The sequence below is a fragment of the Epinephelus lanceolatus genome, chromosome 20 (assembly GCF_041903045.1).
Source record: "Epinephelus lanceolatus isolate andai-2023 chromosome 20, ASM4190304v1, whole genome shotgun sequence".
NCBI lineage: Eukaryota > Metazoa > Chordata > Actinopteri > Perciformes > Serranidae > Epinephelus > Epinephelus lanceolatus.
In genome coordinates, this window is record NC_135753.1 from 9,811,109 (window position 1) to 9,837,500 (window position 26,392).

At 42.2% G+C, this 26,392-nt stretch overlaps 1 protein-coding gene across 2 annotated transcripts in view; it reads left to right on the forward strand.

Annotated features, from left to right (window-relative positions):
- The window catches only part of drosha (drosha ribonuclease III), a 161,683-nt gene that overhangs the window by 101,412 nt on the left and 33,879 nt on the right, over window positions 1-26,392 (forward strand). For both annotated transcript variants that reach the window (XM_033638985.2, XM_078162497.1), the window contains 3 exons: window positions 7,942-7,986; window positions 12,694-12,851; window positions 24,167-24,272. In XM_033638985.2, coding sequence (XP_033494876.2) covers window positions 7,942-7,986; window positions 12,694-12,851; window positions 24,167-24,272 — 309 coding nt within the window. The remainder of the gene's footprint in view (window positions 1-7,941; window positions 7,987-12,693; window positions 12,852-24,166; window positions 24,273-26,392) is intronic.

The window sequence follows — 26,392 nt, forward strand, 5'->3', positions numbered from 1 at the left end:
AAGCCACAAGCTTCATTTGTTCTTTGTTGCTTGTAGCCTGTAGCTGTCCATCATTTGTTTTTAGTCATTGTTGAGCTAGAGCCATCCTCCAGGGCCACGGGTAGCTCAGCTTTGGTGGGCTGTATTTCCATGAGGTTCACGTTGACGTGCTGTTGTCATAGTTAGGTGTTTCAGGTGGATTGAGGTCGTGTTTTTCAAAGTGGAAAGAGTCTTAGAACCACTTTCTGGAATAACACTGTTCTGTCATTTTTCGTCCCAACGCAATCAGAGTAATAGGAATATTTCCAGCCACTGGATGATCTTTGAAGGCATTTCCATCTTCCAAAAAGTAATACTGGGTAATGATTACGAAACTTAATCCAGGGATGTGACTGATTTTTGGATTTGAAATCATTATGGGTGTGATAATAAAAGTAAGGTTTTATCGAAGTATTTGTTTTTCGGGTAACTGAGATATTATTACTGAAATTGTGTAAGTAATTCGATACTCGACTTGTTATTGGAAAAAGTAATAATTACTCTTTTCGTGACTAGTAAAGGCCTTAACACACCAAGCCGACATTGACTGCTGGTTAATGTTGGGCTGTTGATGAGGGTCTGTCACCAAAAACATTTTTTTTTTTTTTAATGGCCAATTTGGCATGTTGAATTGGCATTGGTGAAGGCGGACCTCGTCAGGGAATGAAATCACTCCTATTAGCAGTTCAGCTTAGAGCACAAAAGGAAAGTGAGGAAAGTAAACAAAGTTAATTTCAAGAGGGAATGCGATGAAAACAAACTTGTTACATAAGGTAAGATTATTTTTCTTTAGCCATTGAGTTCTTTTGCAGAAACCTTTTGTGATGGTTTGTGTTATCGTTCATTGGCGCATGGTAAATATGATTTTGATCTTTCAACATTGGATTGTGTTGCTACTGTGCCTTCTGGCTTACTAGCGTCAAGATGGTCTCCGTTTTCCTATTTGAATGACAAATGCAGACTACCTCTGTCTGCTGGTGTGGAGAGCTATTTCCTCTCACGTAGGTACAGAATTTACGTGCTGGATGGCCATTAGCTGTATTCTTGGTTGTGTGTTCATGTGCAACTTTTTGGCTGAAATCTGCCCCAGCGAGGCACCACAGCAGGAGGCTTTCATCGCTGATAGTTCCTTAAAGTCAGTTTGGTGTGTCTGGGCCCGTCCAACACAGGTTCCCGGTCACATTCATCAAGGGGACTTCATAAAAAAAGTCTGTGTTGCCAACATACAACCAGCCCCTGCCAACCTGACAGCCAATCATGTCAGTTGTGCAACTGTGAAAAGGCTCTGTACAGTTCAAGTTTCACTACATAAAACCTTTACAGTGCATAGCAATCACTGATGAAATCACAGCCATTAAGTGCAGTCAATATGCTCAGCTCTACTGTGAAGTAAAACCACAGTTGAGATCACACACTTAATGCAGTACAACTTAAGATGCTGAGGGAGCATATTGGTCAGGTTGCATGTGGCTGAGATTCCCAAGAGAAGTTGTGCAGACCAAAGTTGAGTGATTTTCAACTGTGGCTTGAAGGTTTTTAGACATGCTGACTGAGGATTGAAATAGTATGGCTTGTCACCCCCCTGCTGAATCCTCCTGATGGCTGCTCTGTCATACAAAGCTGAGAGAAGACAGATGGACACAGACCAGAAAGCCAAACACCAGCCGGGTGGTATGTTGGGTATGGGGGTGGGGAGTTGTGGGGCAAACCAGAAAGATGGACGGAATAGAGGGTGTGATAAATTTCTGTGGTCTGCAGCACCACTTGAATCCTTTTGTATTTCTAGCTTAATATGTGAGAATGGGTCTTCACACAGTACATTACCAAACTAATGAGAGGCAGTGCAAAATTGAAGGACTCTACATTTTTCTTTATCACGCCCCGCAAGGTTTTGCCGCTCCTATTTGTCGGTATGGTATTCCATTCACACATGGGTGATCAATCCCATGTGCTCCTTTTCTCTCCGTAACAACAGGATGCTGGCTGGTGTCTCTCTTTTGCTCCCTCTTGTTTCCTCTGTCTCTCCTTTCCATTCTTTCCTCTCTCTAACACTCCAGGATGTCATTACCCCCACAGATGTTTTGCTCTAGTCCTCTTATGACAAGTCAACACAAAAGCTCCACAACTCCGGAGGTAGAATTCAGAATTGACTACCTAAGACAAAGCATGCATGTAATTTCCACCTCAAGACCTATCCAGGCGAACAGTGGCCCCAGTTTTTCTCCCTTTCCCGTTTCTTTCTGTTATTCAGTAATTGGTATGGCATTCATGGCTGGAGCGCAACAGTTATTTCCGTCCCCTTGTTTTTCTCTCAACGTATCACCTTTGCTGGCACCGTTTCCCAAACAACAGTGCTCTCGCCGAGGATAGAATCTAGCTTCATTGCACACAGAAGCCCAGAGGAAACAATAGATGCTAATTTGCTAATGATGTTACTGTGGAGGTTATTAAAGCTTCAGCACAGAGGCAGGAAGCAACTTCTTCAGGGGGAGCTGCTCGATTGCTCCCAACCTGGACTCAACAGCAGTGCAATATTGTCGGGAAAATATGTCGATGACACTGTGCTGTCCTGAGGGAAGAGTCTTTTTTGAGGAGCAATCATCATAATGATGATCTCACGAGTTACCCGTGGGCTAATCAGTTGGCTTTTATTAACACCACTACACACAAGCATGCACACTCAAAACACCAAATGCAGCAAAGGTTGCTGTGACAACGGGGATGGTCACCATGGCACTGCGATGGTCGCTGTTGGTACTTTGTCATTGCAGCCCTCTTTCTACCTCCCTCACTTCTGGGTGCAGTGCTTTCAACTGACTTGAGGAGAGATATGGTGAATCTTTCAACCTTTTCTCCACATTCTTTTGTTCAGTGTTGCTATATGTGGTGGTTGCTGATACCGGGGGGAGGGCTTGTATGTCATTCCATTTCACCTCTCTAAATTTGGAGGTTTTTGCGGGTATGTGGAGGTGGATAATTGATCAGTCGATCTGATCAGATCAATGGATGATAGGAGCAGCTGTTGCAGAGGAACTTGTAGACCCAGCGCAATGAATGGTTAAGTTTCACTTTTGTTACGCCCAGCATTCTGCTGCTCAGTCTGTGCCCTGAGTACGCAATGAATAATTGAACAGTTCATATATTCCAACAGCGCTCCCAATGAACTGTTCAGCTCCAAAAATAGAAAATCAAAACGTGGTGGCAAAAGTTTTAATCGAGGTGGGCTGCCACAAATAATTGAATGTGTTGGAAACCCCTGATGTTGTTAGCAGTGCTGCTATGTACTCTGAATGGAGTAGTTTTACAAAAGTTGCCAGTAAATTGGCTTTTAAGTGTGTTTCATAATCATGACTTACTCTAATATCATTTTGGTCTCTTGGTACACCAGTAGAGTGTGCTAGGCTTGCATGCTCATACAAGTAAGTGGCTGGCTGACTGCTCCCTCCATACTAAGGTCACCTCACTGGCATGCAGCAAGAGTAACCTCTGTCTTTGTTTGGTGGATTCAAGCCCATTCTTTGTGCATAAATACAGATTATTCATTTGTGTTCCTTTTAAAAGAACATCCACATGACATGAGCCTTTGTGAGAACTGTTTTCTGTTACATGAACAACAAACGTCTCTTTTCACTCAGCTACTCTTTACCCCTTCAACACCCCAACATCCCTGTTCTGTTCTCTGTTGATATGTGTGCAGTTTGTATGCTTTATCATTTGACAACTACAGCCAGTATGTCCACTGTTTGAATGGGAGTGCCTTCTCCACTGTGTCCTTGGTTTGGCAGTAGCTTGGAGAATGAATGCACACGCACATTTACCAGACAATTTCTGTTCACGCTGTTTTCTGCCCACAATAATGATAACTGTAAAAATTGTGCTCCTAACCTCAACCCTAAATCACGTGATGACCTCACCAAAGAGTCTACACTCTTTTTTTAATATTTGGAAAATCACCTTGACCATTCATTGACAGAAGTCTCCGTCTTGGACTTAGGGCTGCTTTTATGTTGGTATTGATTAGGGACGCTATCTCTTATCGATTTCTCTGCTGCACTACTACGTTTGATGGATTGATTGGCAGTCTGTAGCTGGAGACCAATTTGTCAGGGAGCAATGGACCTTGTTGGAGAAGAGCACCATTATGTCCCAATCATGAATGGCCAACAATCCCAGGGGTGTGTGGGAGTAGAGAGTGTGGGCAGAGGGTGAAGTGGTGTTGACTATTCACGGTTGGCTTGTGAGCCCCGAGTATGCGCAAGACTGAGCCTGCACCTTGATTCCCCTATTGGTTATAGCAGCGCTGATTGAAGCCCACCTTTAACTGGAGATCATAGGCGGTTTTACCAAGTTGCCTCTCATTTTGCATTTAATTTCAACTCTCATTATGGGAAGGCCGTTGACATTCAAATAAACATGTTTGCATATGTTTTTTTCTTCTTTTTTTGTGTTTGTAGCATAAGAGCTCCATCCTCCAAATGGCTGAGATTCAGCTGCTGCACATGATGATTTGTTCCCCCAGTAATTATACCTTCCTTGTGCTGGGAGAGAGAGAGAGAGAGAGGGAGAGAGTACCGAGAAAAAAACCTGTTGTTATTCTTAAATCCCCACTCGATGCTGGCTTAATCATTGTCTGCCTTGTCTTTGGAATGGCTGTAATTGAAACATTAGCTGTTCGGGTCTATATACAGCATGTGGGCGGATCGCGTGCGCCCTGTGGACGGATTTTAATCATAAGCCTCGATCACAACCCGAAGCAACTTGTGTGTACTTCACTTCCTCTCTCTTTGTTATTTTTTTTGCTTTTTCTTGTTCTCTGTCCTTTTTTTTTCTGCCAGTGTGCATGCATATCTTAGGCTTTAGATGAATCACTTTCATGTGTATTTTATGGCAATTTGTGAAGCTGCAAAGTCACTACACCGAAAGCCTATGTTGTATTCACGAGCAGGCTCCGTGTTGACTTGATACCTGCCATTTACTTACTGCTTTTCAACTCCAGTCTCAGGCTTAGAGACAAGCAACCAAAAGGAAGCATTTGCTCAAATGTATTGACCACCTTCATGAATTTTTCATTGGCTGCTCAAGGCGATGGGTTGCCAGCTGGGTGGGTTGAGAAGATGAGGCGCCCATTCCATGCCGCTGACCACACACATCCCCCCCCCCACCCCTCGGGCTAGCACCGCATTTTAAAGGTTTATCTCCTTGAACCTTTTAAACACCTGAGTGATACTGTACTTTAGATGCCCTCGCCACATCTCTATCACTACTATGACTCACCCAACATTAGACCCCAGGCCCAAAACTGCTTCTGACTGGCGTTGTCCATGGCAACAACTTGAGAGCAACAGCGTATACTCCCTCTCTCTCTCTCTCTCTCTCTCTCTCTCTCTCTCTCTGCTGTCTATTTTTCAGACTTAGTCTTTCCTCTGCCATTCCACTTGTGTGGTTACCTCAGAGCAGGGTTCCATGAAACATGTTGATTTTGAACATATTTCTCTCCACATGCAGGGGGAGGCAAAAGGAGTCCAGCACTGTCAGTGTGTGTCTCCAGAGACAACACACCTCTCAAAGTAAAATCCCACCAACCCTCAAACCGCAACACCCCTTGCCTTCCGCTCAAGTCCACATCCCCACCCCCACCACCTCACTCCCCAGTGGGTGGTCGATAGACAGACCTCTTGGTCTGAAAATGAGATTCTGACTCATTTGCTGTTATTTCACCACCCCCCACTGGGGCTGCTGATGGCACCTAAAAGCACTTGGACCAAAGGAATGCAGAGTGTCCCCAACGTAGAACCATCTGTGACACAATCACAATCTCCTTTTTCTTTTTCTGCCACAGAATTTTTTCTTTCGGTGAAGAGTTAGTTGTCAAGGCTGAAAAGTGTCGAGACATTTTTCGTTAGTTTATTACCACCAATAAAGTTGCGTGTCCTTTTTGACAGCATTTTTAAAATCTGCTCTTATCAATATTTCTGCATTGCAATGGATCAAATGACAAGGCATACTATGAGAACCGATACTTAGGTACCAATTCGATGCAAAAATTCTGTTAATATTACGGCACTTGTTTTGCTTTAGTACCATAGGTACCAAGGATGCAGTTCTTTCAGACTTGACAGTGCAGCATGTATGTCTACAAGTGTTCTAGTCTGCTGTTAAATGCTTGAAGAAGAATGCCTTGTTAATTCTTTGCAATGGAAACACCACGTATTTACATGATGCTACATTTGGCAGCAGTGTAATTAAGCGCTGAGCATCTATTCTGTGCTGAATGCTGCAGATGTGGCATGCTTTTTTGTGGAGAGTTTAAAAATGTTCTGCTTTGGGTAAAACATTGCGCTCGTCACTGTCACTTTTTACACAGACATCCAATCAAAGTGGAGAATGGACGGGACAAACCGCCTACCATAAAGGAAAACAATGGAGGAGAAATATGTTAATAAACTTTAGGCTATATATTCATAGATGTTTCCTTGCCCACAAAATCTCATGGACCTACACAGAGCACTACTTTGCGTTTTAGACGGATCATCAGGGGTTAATAATAATATTTAAATTAAATCACATTTAAATGTTTCAGTGGAGCTACTGCAGTTATTGTTTTGTTTTTTTGTTTTTTTTTCCCGTGTTCTCCAACTGGGCACCGGGAATGATGAAAATTTCACTGGTATTGGTATCGACAACTAAATTTCTGGTATCATGACATGCCTACGAATGACTGTGTGTAATGTAAAAGGGGTTGTTCAAAGAATTATGACCTGATATGTCAGTTCTCCCCGCTCTACAAAGCATTTTAGCATCTTTCAGCCTATTGTTTCATTTTGTATTATAATGGCAACTTTGTTTTGCTCCACTTTCACTGCTCTCATTAACGTACATGCAGCAAACCATGCCCAGCACCTATTGGTAGAGAGACCAAGTAAGCAACCAGCTGATTGAGCATTTAGCTGCTAAAGAGCCAGAATATCCCCCAGGTGTCAGTGGAAAGCCAAACAGAGCAAATATTGAACATATTTTCCTGGATGTGTCAAGAAACTTGACTCCAAATAAAAGCTAATGCTGTTTAATATCTGCTGGATCATTAGCTAAATAGGCGATCGTTTCCTTACAAATTTCTAACTGTAATGTAATGATACGTCAATATTGCTTAAACAGCTTGTCTCACTCCCCCCAAGTGGCCAAAAATCTCAATTATTGCAGCTTTAATAAACATGGCTAACCAGGGCGAGCGCAGTTCACAGGGACCAGAAGAGCTATGCTTCTCCTTTGCTGCACTCCTCATTTTGGACAGTATTCTATCCTGAGCAATTTCCAGTTGCTCTCTCTAATAGACAACACATTGCCCAGCCTGTTACCATACATGTCCATACAAATCTGTTGTATAGATGTGTAGGATAACAAGACACTTGACAGAAATGTTACCTGCAGCTTACATTACATCGGCCGGTTGAGCTTGGGAGGTCTGGCTCTCTCAACTAAGCTTCTCAGGTTTTTTTTTTTTTTTTCCTTATATGTGCGGGTTAAAGAACTTTGAGTCAGTGTGAAGGTTTCCTGTCAATCAGAGAGGGCAGTAAAATTTTAGTACTACCATTACATCACAGAAAGTGTGCAAGGCTGATGAAACTCAAGAAAAGAAATGTTTAGAAATCTAACTTATCATACAAGGTTTTTGTTCTGAAGCTGGGACCTTAATTTTTTGTGGAGCAAACAAGTACTTGAGGCTGTAATTGCATCTTATAATATCATACAATGTTTACTTTTTGTAGTGTATAATTTATTATGTTTATTTGCACTGTAAATGTATTGTTAGAATGCTGTTGTTTTTTTTCCGCATAGATGACCCTCACACCAAAGGGGGGGAAACACTGTAATTTCTTTCCTCTGACTGTTCATCTCTCTTTCCCTCCTTTCCTGTCTTTGCAGGGCCTACAGGAGGTCTGGCTCAACTACCCACCACATCCCCTGCAGGTTGGTTGAGAGATGTTTTATTATTGATGTTTATTTTGGGCTGTGGTGCCTCTCATTAAAACTCAACTCACCCCCAACACAAAAGAATGTATGTTTGTGTTTGTGTGTGTGTGTGTGTGTGTGTGTGTGTGTGTGTGTTGTTAACAGAGGTGGGCAAGCTGTTAGTTATTTTGCCTGAGGCTGACTGGGTTCTTTGTAGCTGTCACAAGGCCCCCAGTAGCCCTCCACTAGTCTTCATTGTTCTGCACCCGTGTCTCGCTGTTCTCCGTTTTGGTCGAGACCCTAATCCTCTTTTTCATTCACCCAGCCTCTTTTCCTCCTCGCCATCGCTCCTTTCTCTCCTCTTTCTCTGCAGCATCATTCTCCCCTTCTCCATCATCATACACTCACTCCCTGTGTCTCTCTTCCGTCTCTCTCTGCTCTGCCGTTCTTTGCTTTGCATGATCTGCCCAGAAACATTGAACATGTCAACAGTGTTTGTTTGAAATTAGGATTTGGAAGAAGAGATCAAAGATGCCATAACAGGATTACAGTCCCGAATCACATGGGGCCTCCAGGGACCGTCAGGCATCCTTCTCTCTGATGTGTTTGTGTGGAGAAAGTGTTTCTTTGTGTGGATGCCGAGACTCGTCTTTAAGCAGTTTATTCTCTTCATCTCCCTGAGTGTGCACGAGTGTCGCTGCGTCCTCAAATGTACATTTTTGCATATCCATGTTTGGCCCAAAATAACATTTCTGTTTGCATGCATCCGCGTATACGTGTTTGGTTTTTTTCCACATCTTTGCCTCCTCACCCCTGCATGTTTCATCGCTAAATGCTGAGCAGCCACAGCGCGCATGGATGTTTTTGTTGAGCTCAGTGCTCAGAATAAAACCACTGTATCTAGCAGTCTGTTTTCCTGGTGAGTAGCACAGTGGAGGCCCCAGCGGTGGGCACCTCAGTCAGGGTGGAGCCCCAGGGTCAGCCCTACAACCGCTCTGCGGTGCGAGGGGAAGCTCCACAGTGTGTTGCATGAGTAGTCATTAGCCGCTTCTGAGCCGCGGCCTCATTACCACACACTGCGCGTGTCTGAGGTTTCCTCAGGGTGGTCCCCTGCCAGTGGGGTAACGCCTGTTAAATTGTGCCAACCTCTTGGTAGCTTGATAGCATCCTGACCTTTTGGCTCAAGATGATATAATCTAAGCAGTTTCACACAAGGAAAAACATCTTTCCCTTCATTATTTATTTATTTCATTATTTATTCTATAATTGATGAAAGCCCGCAGGAGTTGGGCGAGAACATTATGCCCAAAATTGTTGCTGAGAATTAACAAGGTGCCACCCCTCTCTCCTGCTCGCTAAGATGAGGAAGACAAAACGGAGGTGAAAGAGGAGCTGTCTTAATGAGGTTTGAGTAGATGGCAATGGCAGCCCGCCATGGCGTGGGTAATTAAGCATACGCCCGTCTTTGGCATACATGCATACATTAGCCTTGCCGCCGCCGTGCCCTACAGAGCGCAGTGGAGTGCTTCGTGGTCGGCAGGCACGTCTTCATGTCTTTCGAGTTTGCTCGATGCGCACCAGCGCATCATCACCCCTGGCTCTCCAGAATAATTCACCACAACATCATTTACGTTGAGTCTGGTTTTCAGCGTTTTTCCTTTGGTTTATAGGGGAGATACATGAGTGTTAAGCTTTTTGGGGGCCTTAAAAGACCTCGGCTCTGATTCTGCTTTCTGTCTGGACTGAGCTGAAAGTGATGCTTTGAAGCCATTTCAAAAGTGTTTTTTATTTTTTCAAAACTGCTGTTGATTTTTTTTTTTTTCTCCTCTCTTCACTTCGTTTGAAGCCTTGCTGCTGGCCATTCCCCCTGAAGGATAGCTCGCACCCATGAGGGCTGAACTCGTCAGATGCCGTTAGTTGTGATGCATGACATTTAAACGCCTTTCGTTAATTAACAGAGGGAAAAAAGGCAGAAATGAAATGTTTCTTAGGACATATTGGAAGATGGAACCATGACATTACCGGCAGCACTCCAATTAAAATACTGAGTTTAAAGCTACATGTCTGCTCTGTGCAGTGGCTTGACATGGGAGACTGTGAGAAAGCTGTTTACTCGTCATTTCTTCATGAAAACACAGACAAAGAAGATGCTGGAAAATGACGAAAGTGGCCGTCTTCCCCTGGAGAGCCTTGAATGTAGCTTTCTTTGTTCTTATTTTTGGGGCACTTTTTGTACAGCTAAATGGAGCACACTTACAGAGTCAATTTAATGTACTTTAATTCCCTTTGAATGTCCACATGAAATTATGTGGCTTGATGTTTATGTTTTCTTTGTAAAAGATGTCTTGGTCAAGCTTACAGTTGTACCACGCAGAGACCAATTAGATGTTTCTAGCAGTCTAATTAATGCACCCATAAGGATATCTCTTGATTCAACAAACATGCATGCACATATTTTCATAGCATATCGTTTCTTTTTCTAATGAGCACAGACATGAGCAAATACTGTAGTTAAAGCAAGCAGCATGTTTTTACTGAACCCATCTACCGCCAAACTCACCAAGCCCTGAAGCTAATGTTAAAGACATAATCCACAGCAATTTCCACAACCAAAAACTATTCTTTCAAGACTCATCAAAGTCACAAGGCCGGGAGTCTCTGATACAGCCTGCTTTAGACCAAACAAGACTTCCTGTACGACTGAGTCACCAGAGATATTAATTGACCGTTTGAATCACCAGATTTAAAAAGAGAGAGAAAAGCGAGCTGTTTGACTTAAAACTTAATGACTAAGAGATTCCATCTGCTGCAGATCATCAGAGTTTGTTTTGAGGCAGAGTAATAACACACACTCTAAACAGGCCCTCAAGCAGCACATACTGCAGAGGTTCATTTCATTTAAGGATTTTATTTGACGCTCTTATGCGAAGCGACTTCATTGAGCAAGTAGGGTTTTTGTGTGTCTGGTTTAAGGATCCTTGAAGTGGTCATGCAGGTTGTTTCTAGACACATTTGGTCTGTCTTCTCCTTTTGGTTTGGCTGTCTTAGATTTATACAAGTAACATAATTGCAAAAATATACCTAAAACATAAACAAAAACATACATTCTGTAAATATGTTATATAGAGACTGCAGTGCTATATTACAAACTTAAAGCAGTTTCTTACCTATCCAGATTTAGACATGTCTGAGGGGCTAAAGTAAACAACACAATACGTAAACTAATACAACCCCAAATTTGATGCTAATGCTAGCTGTTTTGGTTAGCCACGTTCCGTGACCAACATTCAACGTTAGCAAGTGCATATCAGCTACATTACTTTTTTTTTTTTTTTTTTTTTTTTTATGGTATCCCAGCTGCTGTCTGATCTCTAGCCATATATTGTCCTTTATTTGGTTGTTGAGGTGGTCATCATGGTGTTTGTTGCACTATATTAGTTGTTGAAAAACCAAACTTTTAAGAAGTTCCTCCATTTTGGTATCAAGCTAGCTATGACCTCGAGGTACGACATCAGTTGAAACAAGACCTTTCATTGGGCATTTCCTGCAGTTGGAAATCAGCTGGAATCAAGGTCCGTCTGAGTATTATTCGCCCCACAAGAATGTTCAGCAGGGGTTTACAAGCATTAATTACAACCTGCAAAATCAGTTTTTATAAATTTCTGTGCATATTTTTCAAATGAAAATCATTGCTTGATGTGAAACGGATTTTAGTTCATATTTATTCACTTGTACTGTTCCAAGTAGACATACTATCGCAAATAAAGCAAATAGTCATCTCTTGAATAATGCACATTATGACCATTTACTCATCTCTCCTCTGTGTTAATAAAAGTTTGTACACCTCCCTTCATAATCTTTCATCAATTCTGAGTTTACTTGTGTGGTAAACTGTCTAAAATCTAGACCAGTAAATCACACGGCATGTCCAAAAATATGTGGACTTCAGAATATTATACCCATATGTGGTAATTGGAACATGTCATCCCAAAATAAAAGCCATTAATGGAACCTGGTTGCTGTATGATCAAGTATTCATTTTTCTGATTAGTTATTCTGGTAAGTTATTTGATGCTTTAAAAGGGGAGGTTTAATGTCATGATTGACAGATATGTGAGCTAATCTGTGTGCTTATAATAAGTGGCGCAGCTTGCTATTAGTTGGACGGATGTATGGGCGGGAAGTGCGTAAAACAAGGGTTGCTGCTGAGACTCTGGCTCCAAATGATGTTTACCGCTTTCTCGACCAGCGCAAGAAATCCATGATATTTTGGCTTCATTTTTGTACAGTGGGATTAAGTGAAGATGCCTCGTCCATCTTTATATACAGTCTATGGTTCAGACACAAGAGCATTAGTAAGGTCCAACGCTGATGTAGGATGATATGGTCTGGCTGGCAGTTGGCGTTTGAGTTCATCCCAAAGATGTTGGATGTGGTTGAGGTCCGGCTCTGTGCAGGCCAGTCAAGTTCTTGAACATAAAGAAAATGGGAAGAACACTATTGTTGAAAATATAATTTTATGCTGTAACATACATTGGAACTAAGGACCCTAGCCCAAACAGTGAAATAGACCTTGGTACAGCACTGTTACATTGGTGTCAAAAAAGAATACTTTCTGAATATTTTAACTAAATACTGACTATGCCAAGTAAAATTCCTGTGCTCGGAAACAACAAGACCCCTGTTTTTGTGACGAAACTACCATTATGCATTTTTTTTGTTCAGGTCCAGGAGCCTCAGACGGACAGGCAGCTGATTGAGACTTCTCCTGTCCTCCAGAAACTCACCAGCTTCGAGGACTCTATCGGAGTTTTGTTCACACATGTGCGTCTTTTGGCCAGAGCCTTCACCTTGAGGACTGTGGGCTTCAACCACCTCACCCTGTAAGTACGGTCAGTGTTTGTTTGTTGATAATGGAGTTACAACCAATTAAAATGCAAAGTGAGGTGCTAGTTGGCCAGATGTAATTTGCGAGGAGGCTGCAGAAATAGCCAGACTTTGTCTGTTGTTCCCTTCAGAGGTGATGAGGCATGGTGCATTATAATATATAATATGATCTGAGATGCTGGGAGTTTTATCATACGTCGAGCATTTTAAATTGTTTTATCTGTTGTGAATGTGGCAGCCTCCTCCTCCCACATCATCATTATGTTTACCCCCTGCAGCTTATACATTTTTCGCAGTCACTAAGACTGCCTGTATAAAAAGTGAAGCCTTGAATTTCTAGTTCAAAGAGCCATAGGGAGAGATAGCTTCTTTCACTGGTTTTTGGCCCAGTCCCTAATCCAGGGGTTTCAGAGGCCCAGGGGGACTCCAAAGTCCCCGTATGTGTAGTCTGCCTATATCTGTGAGGCCATAACTCAGTGCCTCATGGGAAATGGGGTTTTGATTCACTAGGTATTCAAGGGTAGAGGGTTTAAAATTTCTCTTTTTCATTCATTGCAGCCACATCTCTTATTTGACAGATTTTTCTCTGTCATTGTCATGCTTCAATCCACTTGTGAATTCCTGCATTCTCAGTTAAAGTAAAGTCCAAACCCCCTTAATAACCATTTGTATATCATGTTCTCACCCTGTGTTATGTTGACTTCATTAAAACAACTTTTTCTCACCGTGAACGAAGAATCCAAAAACAGAGGAATTTCTTGATGAATTTAAGTCGTGGAGGCAGTATTTAAAACAGCAACACTATATCAAAAACCTTAGTTTATCAACTCTCACACAACCTGTGCAATATAATCTAAGTCTCATGTATTCAGTCACGTGCTCAGTACTTCCCAACAGACTGCCCCTTCTAACAGGGAACTGAATGGAAAGTAATCTGCGCTCATTTCAGAGCCAGACTCCATTGAAAGATGAGTAACTTTACCTCACTGAACACGGGAGCTGCTGGTCTGGCACTGCCTTGGTTAGTTAGTTTGTTTGTATTATTGTGTGACTTTGCTAAATCCAAACAAACCCTTTAAAACACAAAAGTCACACAATAATACAAACAACCAGATTTTGGCATTTGTAGACCTGCAGCTACTGTGCTCAGCAAGGTCAAATTATTGTTTTTGTCAATGCAGTCTGGCTTTAAAGAGAGATACTATTACTGCACAAGTAGTGTGAGAGTTTATAAACAGATGTTTTGATATTGTTATGCTGTTGTTAAACGCAGGCCCCTATGACTTTAATCTTTCAAGAAGTTTTTCTGTTTTTGGATTCTTCGTTCATCATTGAGGCATACAAGAAAAACCTTTTCTTCACAAATTCAACATAACACAAGGTGAGTAATTTAGGGAATTAAATATTCCTTTAAATTAGTTTTTATTCAGATTTAATCTGACTTCATGTATCATACATACAATACATGTAGTCAGATTACATGTATTTTTTGGTTGACTTTCTTTGTTAATTGCAAAGTTTCAAAGAGATGCTGTGGTGATTTAGCCCTGACATTTGAAATGTTTTTTTTCCTCTCATCTTCCACTATGACATTTGTTCAATAGCCAGTAAAGTTACAAACCTCTACAGTTCTACACACTTGAAATTGATTGGACAACCCTGCCTGTTGTAACAAACATGCCACCGTTGTGTAGCTACTGTGTAACCTTCCTCATTCATTGATAGAACGCAAGTTTGAACAGATTGCTATTTTCACAAGGAAACATTTTCACTAATGAGACTGTTCACTCCAATTTGAGGTGTTTCTGATGCTGGGTTTGAGAGTGTTATTTGCAAAGGAAGCTTTACTCACTTCTGAGCTTCACAAAACAACACAATAGTGAGTTTGACAGCTAAAGCAAATTAGCCTTGGCAGCACACCCCTGATATCTTATTGGCAGGCTGCACTCTGTAATTGCTTGGTTAAGTTTGCCACAAGGACATTGCTGTGTGTGTGTGTGTGTGTGTGTGTGTGTGTGAGTGTGTGAGTGTGTACGTGGACGTGTGTGTGTATATGATGTATACACATTCACACATACAGTACACTGCTGTGTATGTTCTAATCCATCACTTAAATGTCAAACCTCTACCCACTCATGGTCAGTGAAGTCGATTAGAGGTCCAGAGGTTTGTCTCCCGCTGAGCTTTACTTTGAGGACTTTCCAACTCAAGGTTGATACCAATGGTATTTTCTAACTTGGTGGCATAGCATCCAGTGCCTTTCGTTCACTATATTTAAGGTGGAAATTTAACCTAATGCATTTTTTATTTCTCAGAATTGTATTGTTACTTTTCCTGGAGCAAAAGGAAATAATTGATATATTTTTCAGAATAATTTATGTTCATTGGCTCGTTTAGTGGCCGAAGGCAAGCTGACCTAAATAGAGCAGACTCATTTGAAAGCTGGAACTGAGCAGCATCTGACCATAAGGACTAAAGGTTATACCAAAGTAGGTCATGCTGTCGTGATGGAGAGAACAACGAGGTCAGATAATGGAAAGAGAGGTCAGACAATAAGGTGGGCAGCAGATGAGAAGACAGGACCCAGGCTGGCCTTCAGCCTATCACTTTATGCAGAAATAGAGGACAAAGTGACCTAGAAGAAGACAGCACAAGAAGCAAAGAAGGGAGTTGACCCTGTTTAGAGGCAGTGGAGACCGGAGGCTACTATCAGACAGCAGAGCTGTGGCCCCCAGGCGTTGGGCTTCCTATCTCCTCTCACAGCGGAAGAGCTGGGTGTTGCAAGAATTTCACTGTTAGTGAAAAGGGATCCATTTCTCTTCAAGTTCAAGTGAATAAAGAACATCTCTCTGTGCAGGTTTGAGAGAAGTCACTGGTCACATTTACACATGAAATTACATTTTATGAGATAGATTGAGGCTATACGCAATTAAAAGTTTAAGTAAATCATCAAATGCAGAGTTTCTGGCGTTTTCAGTTTTTTTTTTTTCAGCTTTGTTTTTTTCTATAACAAATTATAGCACAGAATTGTTGCTTTTTTATTCTCAGAACATTGTAAATTATCTATATCACTGTCATCTAGCATCCAATTTCACGTGAAAAATAATATGTAATGATGATGATGACTTGCCACTGGATTAGGTAATTCCAATAGTTTTCATTTACAGAATTTACACAGCATTTAAACAAGACAGAATAAGGCAGAATACTCAAATTATGTAATTGAAGACAACCTGACAGTTGTGCTAAAACAAAAAGTGATTGTATGTAAAGATGGACAACACATCTCCACTTCATAGCACTGTACAAACAAGAAGGGGGGGGGGGTATTTGACTGGTGCTTTAATCTTTTAGTTTGACTCATGTCCCATCTGTTAACATGGAGGAGGTGGGGTTTATGACATGTATTGCAGCCAGCCACCAGGGGCAATCAAGATGTTTTGGCTTCGCTTTTGGGGAGCTGTAATGTCGTCCATCTTTATAACACCTCCGTGCTGGCGATAGCTGTCGTGCTGGTGATAGCTGTGGCCGGGATTTTTTAAAAATTTGGCACAACTGTCCATGTCCACTTGGACACAGTTATGAACTAACTGATGATAGGTCAAAGTTCAAGGGCGCTGTGACCTTGTATGTTTCTTTGTTATGAACGCAATACCTGAAGAACACTTTGAGGGAGTTTTTTTATTTTTTTTATCTTTACAAACCTTCACTCTGACTCACTGATGAACTGATTAGAATTTTGTGGGTGAAGGTTAAAGGTAAAGGTCACTGTTACCTTGCATCCGTCTCATCCTCTTTAATGCTATATCTCAAGAAGGCCTTGTGGGAGTTTCCTCAATTTGGCACAAATGTCCACTTAGACTCAAAATGAACTGCTTAAAATTTGGTGGTCAAAGGTCAGGGTCAGTGACCTCACAAAACCAGTTTTTGGCCACAACTCATAAATTCATATGTCAACTATGACAAAATTTTACACAAATGGCTAGAATATAGCATGATGCAGTGGTGATATTTTATATCCAGAAGGTCAAAGGTCAGTTTTACTGTGACATCATAATGTTCTGAGAAAAAAAAAAAAAATGTTCTAGTCGATATGCTATGACTCAGGAACAGATGGGGAGACATTTGGTCAGATACTGAATTGGTGACACTTATCTTGGGTGTCCACCTCAAAACTGTGCTATTGTATAGATCTTCTGAGCTGTTGGGGGGAAGATGTGTGTGAAGCGTCCAAGTTTTCACAGACATAGATGTAAACTGTAGGTGCAACTTGAGTGGTTCACAACTTGGTGCTTCTTTTGTTGCAGCGCACTGTGTTTTGCAGGGATGATTATTACTGTGGCACAATGCACTTACACTGTGGATAGGTGACACGAAGAAGACATCTCAAATTCATATGTCCATGCTCAAAATACAGGACGCAATTTAATACTGCTAATTGCAAAATGACGGAAGAGAGAGAAAATAGCGAGGGCCACGGAGAAGAGACAGGACAGGAAATGACAGAAATTGTCCAAAGTTTGAATCATTGAGTATCTGTTGTGAAACCAAACTACCTTACCACAATAGCACGACATCAGTAGGACCTCAGCAGAAAGCATTCAGTCCACAGTGTGGACCCGACACAAGGTAACACTGATGTTCACCTCCTCCCAGGCTGCGAGCGTCTGCAGCTCGCCGTTCATCCACCAGCAAAGGTCCGCAGTATGACGGGAAACCCAGGGACCACTGGCAGATGAACGGGGAGCTCCAGGCAGCACGGAGGGAAGCAGAACACCGTTTATTTGCACAGATGCCCTCACTGCCGTGACTTCAAGCTGTTTGAAAATCAGTTGTGTTTCCCTTTGAACAACGTCGATCAATTTGGTGGCTGGTTCAACTCTCACTAACTGACTGCAGCATTTTATTTACTGAGGTTATTTTCTTGAGCAACACTGAGTTAACTGAGGGACATAAACACAGAATATAAAATGCTGCAGTCAAATTGTGAAAGCCGGAGCTTCATTCATGTTATTGTTGTGATAGTCACACACCTACAGTACTCCCCTCAGAGCCATGCATAAATACCCCAAATATCCAAATATCAGGTGGTGTCACGAGCAGTTGGAGCCTAATTGTTGTTGCAATTTAAGCAATAAAAATGTTGATTTTTCTAAGAGGGAAAGAGATTAGATGTATTTTTATTTTCTCTTTTGCATATTTACTATTGCTTTTGATAAGGCAAAAGTATTTCTTATGCGATGACTGGATTAATTGATGGATTCATATAAAATGGTGATGGAGACAAGTTCAGTACATCCCTGATCTGTTTTGAACACGATGGGTAAGGGAATACCTGCCTTTGCTGCAGGAAAGGCAAAAATGGAACCAAAGAAGGAGAAACCTTACGTCTGGAGTTGTTGTAATGGATCCATCTGCCTCTCAAGGATCACGGCCACTCGGAAGACTCCTGGAGGCTGTCCATGACAGGAATGGACTTCAGTGGGTCTAAAAGTCGAGCATCATTGAGATTCCAGTGACTAAACTTTGCTTGGTACATGAGTGTGCAAAGTAGCAGATCATTTACAGCAATGTGTCAATGACATTTGACTTTAATGTGGTAAACTATATTAATGATAGTGTCATTGTGATTATGGCTCCTAAATTTGAGAATTGTTGAATTATTATGTTTGGTACATGACAATTAGGGGCCGGTGTATAGGAGCCATCCCCAGTGTAAAATGTATATGCGGGATGCTAATTTGTCCTGAAGAGGTCACTGTATTGTCATGGGTGTCTGTCAGTATAGGTAGGAACCATTCATTGAGGGACAGGTGTTGCTAGATGCGGGGGCACAAATAGTTTTTTGACCGCATTGCTGGGTCATGTCAAGTCAGGTGTACACCGCTTAATGTAATGTTGTAAATTTGTACCTTTGAATTGTTTATGGACACAGACTCATGGATGTTTGCAAGTTTTTCATTGAAGACCACAGAGATGATATTTGAATTATGCATCAAAGGAGAAGACGACATAGACTCTTTGTTTTCATCTGATGAGCAGCGGTTGATTAGGTCAGGCAAGCATGTCAATTAAGCCCCGCTTCCATCAAACAGCACGGTACAGTTCAGTTCGGTACGCTTTTTGACCGTTTCCACTGTGAAAACTTGTGGATGGTACCAATGGAACCATTCCATACCGTCCCCATTTTTGGTACCCCTTCTGTTGGGGTATCTAGCACACACATCTGGTACTAAAAGGTGGATTAGTAAACACTGCAGTCCGTTGATTGGTCAATAGCGGACGGTCACTCTGCTCAGGGCTGAGTTGTGGCTGGTTTTGGGGCTTATGTAACCACTGTTCATATTGTGGAGAGTTTTATTACTAATATGTAACTATAAATGGAAAGGATGTTTTGCTGCCTCTTGCAGCAGCTGGAGTCAGAGTGAAAAATAACTTAATTCACTGGGCCGACTGCTGGTGACCTTTAAGGTGGAATGTCAACTTATGTTACTCCATGTCTGAGTTGACGTTGTGACTCAATCAGCACACCTTAAATCACTGTGACAACTTTGACCAGTACTTTAGTTTTTATCGACATACACTTTTAGTAACGAGTGGATCTTCAAGATTTTATATATATTAATTTCGACTGGGTTGTGAACTTTATAAATTCTAATCCTCACTCAGAGGGGGAAATGAAGCGCTGTGGAGCATTGTTCCTGTGGGCACCGGCAACACTAAACCCCTGAGCTTGCCTTAGAAGGACTAGACACACAAACCAGCTATTTGTAAATATCCCATGCAGAGAGAATCTCACTGTAGCCTGCTTTATTTTGTTCTGAAAATGTGGGCGTGCAACCTCGTTCTGTGGACGATAAATGAGGTGCAGACTTCCCTCTGTGTCACAGGTAATGAGGAAATACAGTGAGTGCTGGATGGAGCAGTGAGTGACAACAGCACTGCCCACATTTAAAGGTACTGTTTGGGGTGGAAACGCTAGGGTCTAGGTACCATGTCTGAAGGGTTACTTTTGGTTCCAAAGGTACCATACCAAAAGTGTTTGGTGGAAACAGGGCTTTAGTAAGTAGCCTGTCTATGCAGCCCCTCAGTGGCTTTAAGTTTAAGCTTAGCCGCTATAAGATCTTTTGATGTAGCTAAATTTATTCTCATATCATACAACAGAGTTTCTCTTTATTGCCTTTACCCAGAATTACACTGGATGTTGCTTGCCCCCCACACTACCACTTCTGCAGAAAGTACAGATTCCAAATTTGAACCTTACAAAAGCATGCACATATGAAACAAGAACATTATTTCCCGAAGAACTGAGAGGAAAAATGGCCTTAAAAGATAGAGCGCCCCGCTCTTTTGGAGCGGGCAGCCTGTCGCTGCCTCCTCAGAAGGGCTGTTAAAGGTATTTTAGATCAAAGTCAAAGGCGAATAAAGACCTCGGCTTCACACTTTACTTCAATTTCCCCCACCTTACTAGAGCATTGTGCCTCTGCTGTTGAAGTGAATAAGGGATGGCTCTTTGCGCCACTTCACACAGCAACGCATTCCTCTTTGACCCGCTCTGTCTCTCCCTTTTCCCTCCATCTCTTCTCTATTTTCCATTCCTCTCTCACTGTTGCTCCACTATTCCCATCCTCTCTCCACCTCCGATTGGACATGAAATTAGCTCATGCTCCACCTTCTCAATCTGCTTCTTCCCGTACCCTTCTCCCAGCTCACACACAGTATGCATGGTATGGGTCTTGAGAAAATCCGCAGCAAACCTGTTGACACGTGTTCACATGTACAGTACTGAAGTGAAGGATGAACAGGGAGTTCTGTCAGCCTCCCAACGGCCTTTATTTCCCTCCTCTATTACCACCTCCCCCCTCATCCCAACCTCCACTTCTTCACACTCTCATGTGTTGTGGCAGAGCCTTGTCATTAAGACGCTCTGTGATTATTTTTAATGTGGGAGTGTGCGTCAGGCGCTGTCCCTTCCCTCCTAATGAAGCTCAGTTCTGGATCTTAAAGACACAGTGAAATAAAAAAGTAGCCTTTCAAGTTCTTATTTATCCTATGTCCCCGCAATAATGACATTGCTATCTTTTATCTTTGGTATCTATCAAAATACTTTTTTTTTTTTTTTTAATTTGTTTGTTCAAAGGGGGTTTGGGCAACCAGCCAACCCTTCGCATCATATAAAACTACACTTGACTAGAGCTAAATGACTGACAAACTATGAATCAACCATAATGCTTGTCATTTAAATAGCATTTATGGGTTTAAACAGTTGAACATATAAAACAAGTAATTCAGACATTACCATATGCTGGAAAATTCTGATGAGCCTTTTGCACTGTTTCTGGACATTTCTTAAACTAAACAATGAATGGGAAAAATAATCCATAAATCAATCTGTTAGAAAAATAATTGGGCGCTGTCGTAGATCAGAGGTATGTACTTGGACGTCAGTTTGCAGAAAGTTTTTGCACACTTCCAGAAGTGCTGCCTTTGTAGTTTAAGTGACGAGAATGTATTCATTTTTCCCTCCTCTTCTGCCCTTATACAGCAACGTGGGCGAGAGAAGTGATTATGGAGGCAAGCAGTGCTCTATTAGTGAATAAGGTGGTGGGGGTTCACTGTGGTTCTTAGAGACTTCAGATTGATTAGAGCTCAGACAATAAACCAATAAGTTAATCAAAGTTAATTAATAACACTTTTAATAATTGATTGACTGAAGTCATTTTTTTATTCATGGGAACATTCTCTGGTTTGAGCCTCTCAGTAGGGATCGGTAACATATTGACTATACTTGATGTATCTCGGCTTGCTCCATGTAGGATGTATAAAATGACTATATCACCAACACTAACAGAATAAAAGCAACAGTGGTTCCGCTTTAATTTATTTTATTTAAAGATACTTGATTTAACTTCATTATTAGAGCACTTTTCATTTCAAATTCATTTTAACAGTATCTTATTTAGCTTTATTTTAACAGTATCTTATTTAGCTTTATTTTAACAGTATTTTATTTAGCTTTATGTTAATGTACTTTATTTAACTTTATTATGACAATGTTTTCTTTAGCTTTATTGTAACAATGCTTTATTTAAAAGCTTTATTGTAACAATACTTTAACTTTATTGTAATAGTACTTTATTTAATAATAATAATGATAATAATACATTTTATTTCTGGGCGCCTTTCATGACACTCAAGGTCGCCTTACAGAGTAAAATACAATAAAATACAAAGTACAAGATAATTAAACATTTAACAACAAACAAACAAATATCAGTTTAAAACGCAAACAAAACAAACATAAACAAAACATCTGTTCAGGCTTACCCACTCAAAGAGAGTAGGAAAGCCTGAACAGGTGAGTTTTCAGCCTGGATTTAAAGTGTGGGAGTGAATCAATATTTTGGAGGTCATGGGGGAGTGAATTCCAGAGTTGGGGAGTAGAGCAGCAGAATTTATTATTTAACTTTATTAAGTCAGTGCCTTATTTAATTATATTGTAACTGTACTTAATTTAACTTTTTTGTAAAATACTTAATTTAACTTTACTCTAACAGTGCTTTATTTTACTTTATTGTAACAGTGCTTAAGTTAACTTTATTATGACAATGCTTTATTTAGCTTTATTTTAATAGTACTTTAACGTAATTGTACTTTATTTAGTTTTATTATGACAGTATTTTATTTCATTTTATTGTAACAATGCTTAATTTAAAATTATTATAACAGTTTTTCATTTGGTAGTTTAGTTTTTTTGCAGTCCACAAGAGTTTAGAGGAGATTTCAAAGTATCAGTATATATGTATATCAGGATAATAAACGACGACCATGGTCCATGGTACAGTCAGGCAGTTTAAAAATGTATCTTAGGCACTCTGATTGTAGTTAAAAATCCTTTATAAATATTTCTTACTGGACTTTTACACTGAGTGAGCCAGTCATTGTATTCTATCCTTATGTGACTATTTGCCCCATCCTCAAAGAGCACCTGATCTTTTTTACAACCAACTACATAGTGCCTTAATCCAGTGCAGCACTCCCTATTTTTCCTCATTAACATGTATATATTGTGTAATGCAATATAGCCTTAAAATATTGTGATATTATTTATAGGCCATATCACCCAGCCCTGCTTCTAAGGTGTGAGAATTAGCTTTTTCTCTGTTTCTTGTCATTATAGTTTTAATACCTTTGGGTTTTGGACTGTTTGTTTGACAAAACAAACAATTCTAGATTGTGTTGGCCCTTTTTTTCAATCTTTTACACAAGAAACATTTAGTCTGCAAAAAGATAATCGAGATGAATTAATAATTGAGGAACTGACAGTCGCAGCCCTGCTAAAGAAGCTCAAACCGCTGTTTCTCTGAGTCCTTCGTTTAGATCTCTTGCTCAGATATGCTCATAAAAGGCAGAGCCAGAAATCGGACAATAAACTTTGACCTTTCTTCCTCTTTGATGTCAGCCTCCTCCTTGCCTCTACCTCTGCATCTTTTCTCTCTCATCTTCTTCAGAGTTTCCCCTCCTGCGAGAAGCACATATCTATAGATGGATGTGTGCGCTGCTGCTGTATATACCTCCCCGCTGTACTTACGCCCCCCCACCCAACGCTTCCTGCCTGCCTGGCACAGCACCAGTCCACATCTGCAATGCTAATCTATAATTCTGTTTAATTAATGACCTGCCTTTCACTGATGGGGAGAAACGCAGGAAGCTGATGTACAGCATCACAGTGCTGCCATTAGCCTTTTCTAGGAATTGTTAGAAGGTAGAAAGTTCAGTAAACCCATGTGCATGCTTGCTGCTTTATGGGCTTAGGATTTTGATAGACACTCCTGCAGGTGTACCAGAGGTTTTTTAAGTATGCTTTTTTTTTCTTTTCTTTTTTTTTTTCTTTTTTTCCCCATTCAAATTGCAATCAAAGCCCGGCGTTTTTCTTCAGAAGGGCTGCTACTCCAGGCAGCCTCCGAGTTGTCACACAGCCTGTCAGTGCAGCTGTTCCCAGAGGCCACCCGTGAAATGTACATCAGCCAACTTCACCATTCCTGTTAAAAGACTAAAAGCCTGGTAGATTTGTCGACAGTGCATGATGCCTTTCATGCCCCACTGATATGTAGCTGAATAACCTCATGTGAAACCTCGCTGTCCCCTATTTTTGCACAATCTCCCCCTGCCCTCCCACCTCACCCCTACTATGTCAATCCCTTTACTGTATATCCTCTTGTAACCTTGTGTTTTCATTTTCTTTTTTTATTCTCACTCGTCCTTTTCTCTGTTTGCCTCCATCAATCCATCCTTGCTTTCTCTTTTCCAGGGGCCACAACCAGAGGATGGAGTTCCTTGGAGACTCAATCATGCAGCTGGTTGCCACAGAATACCTCTTCATCCACTTCCCAGATCACCATGAAGGACATTTAACAGTAAGATCGAATCCCTCTTATTTAACAGTAAGACTTGAATCATGTACAGTGTGTAATTTTCTGCTGCTGGGGTTGTCTCAATCAAAACAGTAACAAAAGACAGAGCAATGCCGTCATTGCTGCCAGTTTCTCCCAAATAGGATTCCTTCAGTGTTCATTATTCAGGAGGTTTTTACTGGGTGACAAATTATCCGCAGAGGTCCCTTCCTCTCCAAAACAAACAGACGTGATGATTTAAGCCGGTAAAAACACTTAATAAAACAGTTTCACATTAAAAATCACAGTTTTTCCAACACTGTTTGACATCACAGAAACTGGAGACAAATCTGACATCAATAGACAAAACAATAAATAGACAGAGAAATCTTAATTCTGGACAGGAATATGTCAAACTCTTTGTCAACACGATTTAAAATGTTTTGTATGTGCTTGAGCGATGTAATCCCTCCAGCGTGTCCTGGGGCGGCCCTGAGGTCTCCTCCCGGTTGGACATGCCCGAAACACCTCCCAAGGGAGGCGTCCGGGAGGCATCCTTACCAGATGCCCGAACCACCTCAACTGGCTCCTCTTGATGTGGAGGAGCAGCGGCTCTACTCCGAGTCCCTCCCGGATGTCCGAGCTCCTCACCCTATCTCTAAGGCTGAGCCCAGCCACCCTGCGGAGGAAACTCATTTCAGCCGCTTGTACTCACGATCTCGTTCTTTTGGTCACTACCCAGAGCTCGTGACCATAGGTGAGGGTTGGAACGTAGATCGACCAGTAAATCGAAAGCTTTGCTTTCTGGCTAAGCTCCCTTTTCACCACAACGGACCGGTTAAGCGCCCGCATCACTGCTGATGCCGCCCCAATCCGTCTGTCAATCTCCCGCGCCATCCTACCCCCACTCATGAACAAGATCCCGAGATACTTAAACTCCTCCACCTGAGGCAGGACCTCCCCCCCGACCTGGAGTGGGCAATCCACCCTTTTCCGGCTGAGGACCATGGCCTCATATTTGGAGGTGCTGATTCTCATCCCAGCCGCTTCACACTCGGCTGCAAACCGTCCCAGCGAGAGTTGGAGGTCACTGTTCGATGGAGCTAGGAGAACCACGTCATCCGCAAAGAGCGGGGACAAGATCCTCCTGTCACCAAACCTGACACCCTCCACCACTCGGCTGCGCCTAGAAATTCTGTCCATGAAAGTTATGAACAGAACCGGTGACAAAGGGCAGCCCTGGCAGAGTCCAACCCTCACTGGGAACAGGTCCGACTTACTGCCAGCCACGCGAATCAGACTCGTGCTCCTTCGGTACAGGGACTGGATGGCCCTTAGCAGAGGGCCACCAACCCCATACTCCCGGAGCACCCCCCACAGGATGCCCCTGGGGACACGGTCGTAAGCCTTCTTCAAATCCACAAAACACATGGTCAACTATCGACCGGACCGGACCCTCTTCTCCAGCACCCTGGCGTAGACCTTACCGGGTAGGCAGAGGAGTATGATCCCCCTGTAGTTGAAACACATCCTCTGGCCCCCTTTCTTGAAAATGGGGACCACCACCCTGGTCTGCCACTCCAGAGACACTGCCCCCGATGTCCACGCAATGTTGCAGAGGTGTGTCAGCCAGGACAGCCCTACAACATTCAGAGCCTTGAGATACCCAGGGCAAATCTCGTCCACCCCCGGGGCCCCGCCGCCACGTAGTTCTTTCACTACCTCGGCGACTTCTGCCCCAGAAATTGGACGGCCCGCCCCCGAGACCCCCGGCTCTGTTTCCTCACTGGAATACGTGTTGGTGGGATTGAGGAGCTCCTCAAAGTATTCCTTCCACCGCCCGACAATGTCCCCAGTTGATGTCAGCAGCTCCCCGCCCCCACTGTAAACAATGTGAGCAAGTTGCCACCTTCCCCCCCGAGGCACCGGACGGTTTGCCAGAACCTCTTTGGAGCCGATCGATAGTCTTTCTCCATGGCCTCACTGAACTCCTCCCACGCCCGAGTTTTTGCCTCCGCGACTGCCTCTGCTGCGCTCCGCTTGGCCCGCCGGTACCCGTCAGCTGCTTCTGGAGACCCACAGACCAACCACGCCCTGTAGGCCTCCTTCTTCAGCCTTACGGCTCCCCTCACCTCTGGTGTCCA